At 46.7% G+C, this 8,317-nt stretch overlaps 1 protein-coding gene across 1 annotated transcript; it reads right to left on the bottom strand.

Moving 5' to 3' along the window:
- Positions 1-2,316: 2,316 nt before the first annotated feature.
- Positions 2,317-6,193, bottom strand: RPTN (repetin; the record flags this gene model as incomplete). Its single annotated transcript, XM_080691597.1, has 3 exons — positions 2,317-3,146; positions 3,187-5,320; positions 6,056-6,193. 3 exons carry the CDS (start codon positions 6,191-6,193, stop codon positions 2,317-2,319), a joined length of 3,102 nt encoding a protein of 1,033 aa, XP_080547723.1.
- Positions 6,194-8,317: the final 2,124 nt, after the last annotated feature.

Below are 8,317 nucleotides of genomic sequence, written 5' to 3'. Positions count from 1 at the left end.
GCAACTAGGTAGAGATAGGCTAGTTGCCCCAGCTCATTTCTAAAGGATGCTAGTATTCACTATGGTAGGGCCCAGGCCCTCTTCCTAGGCTTTTCTAAAAGCCCTACCTCTTGTGAGGATTGAATTTCAACATGAATTTTGAGGGAGAAAAACTCAGAGCATGGGAAGTGTTATTGAGTTTAGCTGAACGGGAGACTGACTTCTCATTTAACCCATTTGTGTGCATTTTAACCTATTTATTTATTTATTTATTTATTTATTTATTTATTTTGGTATTGGGAGTGGAACCCAGGAGCATTCTACCTCTGAGCTACACCCCCAATCCTATTTTTTATTCTTTATTTTGAAACAGGGTCTCACTAAGTAGTAGCTGAGGCTGTGTCGGCCTCCCAAATGCTGGGATTATAAGCGTGCGCCATCACGCCTGGCTATCCCATTTTAAATAAACATCTCTATCCTTGATTGTTTCAAGGATATTTTCAAACAAAAAAATACATAAAATGGTTACTGCTTCCTTCACTGTTTCATTCATTGAGTCTGACTTGATGAGAGGTTTGATGAGCCTCTCTTGCCTGCTCCCGTACTTTATTTACAGTAGATGCCCAAAAATGCCTTGTGGAATTTATTTTGAAGCCAGAATTATGTCTTCCATTTCCAAGCAATTTCTGAATGTTACTGGACATCCACGGCTTCGCCAAGTGCTGAGCAGTACAAGGCTGAGTAAGATCATTTCATTTCTGAATAGTTGAAAATAGAGTTAGGGGGTTTAGGAGGGAGGTAAAAACACCAACTGGGTTATCAGAGACTGCTGTTTTATTCGGACCCGGCACCCTCCGGAGAGTCAGACGGCCGGGGTGGGAAGGGACCGACGGGCCACGTGTCTGGAGAGTTGTGCATAGTCCTGATCGGCCGGCTGAGTCACGTGGCAGATCGGAGGCACCGATGTTTTATAGGCATGCCGATTCTCTCGCGACATCTGTAGCATTGCGATATTTGGAGTCTCGAGGCACCTGGAGTCTCGCGATATCTCTGCTTCTGGCTTCCACTTCGAGATCACGTAGGGGAGGGACCCAACTTATCAATTCCCAGTTGGTTGGGGTGATTATTACAGTAGAGTATGCGAAGTGACATGACAGAAGCAAGCAGAAACTAGAAGGATGATGAGACCCAGGAGATGCCTGGGTGCTAGCCAGGCAGAAAATAGCAGGGCAGTACTCCAAGCACGTCATGGGATGAACTAAGAGAAGGCCAAGAGCCTGGTGCGCTGAAGCATTGGGTGATCCTGGGAACGGCCTTTCATGAGACTGGGCTGGGCAGGTCATCTGGGTCATAGACCGAAGGATCTGTGTGTCATGCGAGGGAGTGTGAATTGAAGTCACTGGGGGCCACTGCAGGGAAGGAGAACTGGGGCAGAGCAGCTAGAGATGTAAGAGGATTTTCAAGAGTCACGGGAGGTGTAGAGCCGGCAAGACATTGACCATTTGAATATGGCAGTGAATGAGGGGTTAAAGGTCAAATGTGATTCTCTGGTGAGGGAGGAGGCTGCAAATTATATTTAGATAAGTTCTCTTTTGACTCTCAGCGTCCAGAAACTCAGAGAATGAAGATTTTTAGCAGTCAAGAAATGAGGTCCTGTTCTTAGAAAATGGCCCACAAGCAAAGACAACATGATCCCGTAGTAAAACACCAAAGGAGCCGTCAGAGTCATTGCTCACCAATCATTTATTAGGCATTTCAATACAGTTCCATGGTCTGCACACAAATTTTCTCGTGAAGGATTCTGAGGGTGCAGGAGCTGTAGTTTGATAGTTTGGGCTCCTGGGAATTTACAAACAGTGAGATGCTCTAGGAGCCTCCCTCTGCATTTCATTCTAGATTTGCAATTCTCCATGTTTTATCCACAGGAGCCAAAGCTCACCAAAGCTCAGGTTTCCTCTCTTCTGTTGTCATGGAAATCTTCAGAGTAATTTCCCTGCTTCTAAACTTTAGGGAGAAATGTTCTTTCCTTCAATGATCCAATCAAGTCTCACTGGTACAGAGGGCAAACCAAGAAATGATTTAAATCCCTGAATTGATCAACACTAACATCTAATTCTTTCACCCATTTACCACTTAGATTCCACCTAACCAGAAAACCCTAGAATTATTGCTCAAAAAACCCAAATGCCCTAAGAGTGGATGCTAGCTCTCAAAAGCACCCTTGCACTTTAGATAGAGGATAGAGAGAAGATAAACACAACCTTTTAAACAGAAGTAAAGATAGACTGGGCGGGAAAGCTTCTTCCTTGGTTTCATGTTGCTTTAGCTCGGCTGCTCCTACAGCCTAGTAATGACGTGGACTTTGCTCTTGTAAGTAATTGTAGAAGGGGCTGTGAACATTAATGGCCCTCCTGGTGTAACCTTCACCCTGTTCTTTTCTTTGGGACCTGTCACTGCTTGGTATTTGTCCACCCCATTGTTGCTTCTGCTGACCCTTTTCACGGGCTTGTCTTCCTTGTCGTTCTTGGCTACCGTCAGCTTCCCCAGAGCTGTGCCTGTTTCTTCTCTGGTGGCTCTGCTGACCTTGGAGGGACTGTCTTCCCTGTCGTTCTTGGCTACTGTCAGCTTCCCCAGAGCTGTGCCTGTTTCTTCTCTGGTGGCTCTGCTGACCTTGGAGGGACTGTCTTCCCTGTCGTTCTTGGCTACTGTCAGCTTCCCCAGAGCTGTGCCTGTTTCTTCTCTGGTGGCTCTGCTGACCTTGGTGGGATTGTCTTCCCTGTCGTTCTTGGCTACTGTCAGCCTCCCCAGAGCTGTGCCTGTTTCTTCTCTGGTGGCTCTGCTGACCTTGGAGGGACTGTCTTCCCTGTCGTTCTTGGCTACTGTCAGCCTCCCCAGAGCTGTGCCTGTTTCTTCTCTGGTGGCTCTGCTGGCCTTGGTGGGATTGTCTTCCTTGTCGTTCTTGGCTACTGTCAGCCTCCCCAGAGCTGTGCCTGTTTCTTCTCTGGTGGCTCTGCTGACCTTGGTGGGATTGTCTTCCCTGTCGTTCTTGGCTACTGTCAGCTTCCCCAGAGCTGTGCCTGTTTCTTCTCTGGTGGCTCTGCTGACCTTGGAGGGATTGTCTTCCTTGTCGTTCTTGGCTACCATCATCTTCCTCTTCCTGGGTCCATCTGTCCTGCCCTCCACATGAAATTCCCTGATGCTCCCTACTGTGTCTACCCCAGCTTTGACGACCCTGTTCTTCCTCTACCTGGTGGCTCTGCCCCTCATGCTGTCTCTGCCCAGTCTGGCCCTGTTTTTGGCTCTGTTGGCTACTGCTTGATTGTCCTTTGTTATAGAGTGGCCTTTCTTGGTGGAATAAGAGCTTCTGGTGGTGGTGCTGGCTATCCTCCTCAGGCTCCCACAGCTGGTAGCTGCTCTGCTGCTCCTTCCTAGGCTGGAACTTCTGCCCCTTGTGACTGATTTCCTGTCCTAAATTCTGTTGACCTAGTCTCCCTGACTTTTCCGATTGCTCAGAATATGAGTATCTGTTTTGTCCTTGTGTTTCAGTTTTTCCAGTCTGTGACTGACCATAGGAACCCTGACCTTGTCTGCCTGTCTGACCATACTGGGAACCCTGTCCTTTACTGCCTGTCTGACCATACTGGGAACCCTGTCCTTTACTGCCTGTCTGACCATAATGGGAACCTTGTTCTTGTCTGCCTGTCTGACCATACTGGGAACCCTGTCCTTTACTGCCTGTCTGACCATAATGGGAACCTTGTTCTTGTCTGCCTGTCTGACCATAATGGGAACCTTGTTCTTGTCTGCCTGTCTGACCATACTGGGAACCCTGTCCTTTACTGCCTGTCTGACCATACTGGGAACCTTGTTCTTGTCTGCCTGTCTGACCGTACTGGGAACCCTGTCCTTTACTGCCTGTCTGACCATACTGGGAACCCTGTCCTTTACTGCCTGTCTGACCATAATGGGAACCTTGTTCTTGTCTGCCTGTCTGACCATACTGGGAACCCTGTCCTTTACTGCCTGTCTGACCGTACTGAGAACCCTGTCCTTTACTGCCTGTCTGACCATAATGGGAACCTTGTTCTTGTCTGCCTGTCTGACCGTACTGGGAACCCTGTCCTTTACTGCCTGTCTGACCGTATTGGGAACCCTGTCCTTTACTGCCTGTCTGACCATAATGGGAACCTTGTTCTTGTCTGCCTGTCTGACCGTACTGGGAACCCTGTCCTTTACTGCCTGTCTGACCGTACTGGGAACCCTGTCCTTTACTGCCTGTCTGACCGTACTGAGAACCCTGTCCTTTACTGCCTGTCTGACCATAATGGGAACCTTGTTCTTGTCTGCCTGTCTGACCGTACTGGGAACCCTGTCCTTTACTGCCTGTCTGACCATAAAGGGAACCTTGCTTTTGTCTGCCTGTCTGACCGTACTGGGAACCCTGTCCTTGTCTGCTTGTCTGGCCAGAGCCTAATTTCTGACCTAGCCCCCCAGATTGTGTGTAAAAGCCTGATTCCTCTTGGTCATCCTGGCTTGAAGAAGAGCTTTGTCTGAATCTTCCAGATTGGCCACTGCTTGACTGTTGTCCAAACCTTTCAGACTGGCCGTAATGAGATTCCTGAACTGGATTCTCAGACAGATTTAAGGCAAAGAAATATCCTTGCTTTTTCTGGCCACTGCTAGATTTATGACTCAGACTTTGACCAGAGCTAGACTCTTGACCTTGTCTTTCAGACTGATCAAAGCTGTCATCCCTGTCCTGACTCTTTGACTGACCATGCCGGGAATCCCCGTCCTGTCTCTCTGATTTACCATAGTGGGAATTCTTATCTTTTTTCTCTGACTGATCATAGTAAGAATCCCTGTCCTGTCTCTCTGATTTACCATGGTGGGAATTCTTGTCTTTTTTCTGTGACTGACCACGGTAGGACTCCTTGTCCCATCTCCCTGATTCGCTGTACTGGGAATCCCTGTCTTCTCTGTCTGACTGACTATACTGGGAGTCCCCATCTTCCCAATCTGATTGACCACAGCCAGATTCCTGGCCCTCTCTCTCTGACTGACTATACTGAGAGTCCCTCCCTCGTTTCTCGGACTGACTGTGGCGAGAATTCTGCTTTCCTCCCTCGTGCCTCTGCTTGTGTTGTCTGCTTTTGTTTCCAGGAAACTCAGAGTCTTCTTGGCCCTTTCCTTTCCTGTGTGACCTGTTGACTAGTTCATAATGGCAGGCTTGGACCAATTTGAACACCAACAAGAGGTACTCATGAAAGTCAACATAGCCATCTCTGTCTTGATCCAAGAGGGTCAGAATGGTATCCACAGTTTCCGGGTCATTTGGTCTCTGTGAGAAGGTAAAACAAAGAGTAAAATCAGGTTTCTGCCTACGGATACTAAGATGCATGTCAATATCCATGCGCTGATCAGTTTCCGTCACTGAGAAGTGCTTAATCTGATGTGGCTTGGACTTTGTTCTCGTCTTTGATGAGCTGGTTCTCAGAACCTCATCCTTTGCTAGACCAGTGGGAACATGGCCAAGGGAGTAGGAAGACTTACTTAAAATCAGCTCTGTTAGTAATCAATTGACTCATTTGAGGAAGCTCACGTGTTATGTTCTAAATGTTCATCTATCCACTTCCCTCTCACCACACTGCAAGTTTCTGGAATGAGGAGAAGCTGGTTTGGTTCATGTTAGAGTTCCCAGCGATGTGCTGGTGTGAAGTGGTAAGTGGTACCCAAGGAAGTTTTACTGGGTGAATGAAAGGATGTGTGAGGATGTATATGGACAGCACTAAATATAGAAATGAAAACATAAATCTCAGGTTTTCTGTGAAGATATTTCTTATTTGCTTTGAAGCTGTATTGTCTCCTGTTCAAGCTCAGTTGTAAGGAGGAGTGTGTAGTATGTGTGTGTGTGTGTGTGTGTGTGTGTGTGTGTGTATGTGTGTTGGGTAAAAACTAGTAAGGAGCTACCTGAAATTCTTTTTGTTGCAGGGCAAAGCATTAGCAAATCAGATAAAACATCAGACCCTGGACAAAGGTGTCAGAATCCCTGTGGCCAAGTGTCTATGAGTCTTACCCGAAGGATGTCTCCAAACTCAGACAGGAGCAGATGCTTCAGCTCTGTCTTGCTTAGTAACATAGAGTCCCCATTCTCTTCGGCATAATTCTGGAAGACCTTGATGACATTGATTATGCTGTTCAGGAGTTGAGCCATTTTTGACAAATATAGATGAGCCTAAATGAAGAAACAAGACATTTTTTCCTCCCCTGTATTTGGAATGAAGACCAGGAGATAGCATTTTCAAAGGTGAAGCAGCCTCTTTTGGTTTGGAAAGGAAGCTTAAGAAATGATGGAGGCCCTTTTTAGCCCTACCCTCAGCTTGACCCACAGTCAGGCTCCAAATACCATCTGTTAAAGTTGGAGGTGGGTGAAAACTGGTTCCCCTGCTAGGAAAGGAGACAACATCCTAAAAAAATAAAAAAAAGAAAGGAAGAAGGAAAAAAGAGAAAAAATGGCAGGTGATTTCCATGCTCCATCTTCTACTCAAGAGGAGACTTCATTGAAATTCTAATAAAGAGTAAAATCAAGGAGAGACTAGGAAGTTCATAGAGGCAGGGCCGGGACGTAGAACACAGATTTCTACCAATGACCAGCATCCTGGAAGGGACACTAATTAGATTCCATTGAACAGTTCCTAGACTCCTAATGAGCCTTCCTCAAGCAAGGAGCGAGGCTACGGGTCTCTCTCAGCGGTCTCAAAGAGCTCTCTGGAAGGCTACATGTCAGCAAGTGCTGTTTCTGGCTGAGATGGTCATTCGGGGACCTGCTTATAAAATGGATCAGTGAATACAAAAACCCTCACACATAAAAAAAAAAAAATAGCAAGTGAGTACACAGCTGAATTAGCTGCATAGATGACAGGAAGCATATATAACCAGCCGTGCTGGGAGGCTGGGGTCTTTCAGAAGCTGTATGTCAATGACATTTCTCCTTATGTTACAAAAATTCCAGTTGCTGGGTGTACAGCCTTCCAAACCAAAACCCTAACGTCAGAGCACATTGGACTTTCAAAGATATACAGTGATGTCCACAGTGGCAAATAATGGATTGTATGAATAAGCTGAGTCCTTTTCTAATTCATTACAACCAACAAGACTTAAGTATTGTTGCGTCTCCATAGTCCAGGGTCTTGGCCCTGGTGAACCCTGAACTCTTGGGTCTCGCCATCTTGCACAGACAGTAAATGTTCCGCGATGGGAGACTCGGCTATCCACGAATAGTTCCAGCCCTCAGTTTTGAGATGTCTACTAGGACACATTGATGCAGAGGCAAATATCTTTCACAAGCTCAGCTGAACGCTGCCCCAGCGATCACCGTATCCTTTTGATATAGTCTGAAAAAGGAGGCAGGAAGGTACCGGAGTCTATCACCCGCAGGGAGAAGTCTCAGGCCTCCCCAGCCCTTCAGGAAGAGCACTTCAGGAAGGGCCTCGCAGGTACTGCCTTGCTTCCCCGTGGACGTCTTACCTGAGTGAGCAGGAGAGAGCAGAAGATTCAGCAGCCAAGGAAGATGCTGGAGACCTGAAAACGCATCCTATTTATAAGGGGTTTTAATTGTCCTACTAAGGCCATCCCAGGAGACACCCATCTGTGGCAGAGCCTGAATCACTCTGGGCCCAACCCAGCTCGGTTCAGCCCAGTTCAGCTCAGCTCGACCTCTCCCTCTGCAAACCATTTGGTGTGTTGACTTCTCCCAGTTGCTCATGAACCTGTTTGTCATTAGAATAGGTGACATTGTTCAAGTCTCAGCCCCACTTAATTAGGGGTGTGTGTGTGTGTGTGTGTGTGTGTGTGTGTGTGCGTGCGTACTTGCTGTGGGGGTCCCAAAAGAAAGAATGCATGCGGAGTTTATCCTTAGTGTCACTTGCCAAGACTGATGAAGGCAAGAGTCAAATTATGCCCAAACGGGTCATCTATATGGTTTCTTTACAAAAATCCATCAAAGTAGAGCTTAGAGAGTCTATGTATTTGGTCAGGATATAGTTCCTGGAAGAGATTTCTCTTAGACTAGTCTCTGGCTTGTATCAATAGATATTTGTATATTAATCTATCAATTTATTTTGGACTGCTGTATTTTTTCCCCACTTAACAAGCTAGTGGGAGAAGTGGACACATGATCGTTTTCAGGGACATGTTGGTCTTGTAGGGTATGATGGTGACCTGTAGCTACTTGCGTCTTTCAAGTCTTATTAAAAGTTGGAATTGAGGGACAACTTGGAAGCTTACGGTGTTTGTGAGGAAGAGATACTGTCAGCAACCTGGGCCTCTATTTGTCCCC

The sequence above is a fragment of the Muscardinus avellanarius genome (assembly GCF_963383645.1).
Source record: "Muscardinus avellanarius genome assembly, chromosome: 3".
Lineage (NCBI taxonomy): Eukaryota > Metazoa > Chordata > Mammalia > Rodentia > Gliridae > Muscardinus > Muscardinus avellanarius.
Note: the sequence above shows the minus strand (reverse complement) of the source record. Positions and strands in the feature narration are given on the sequence as shown.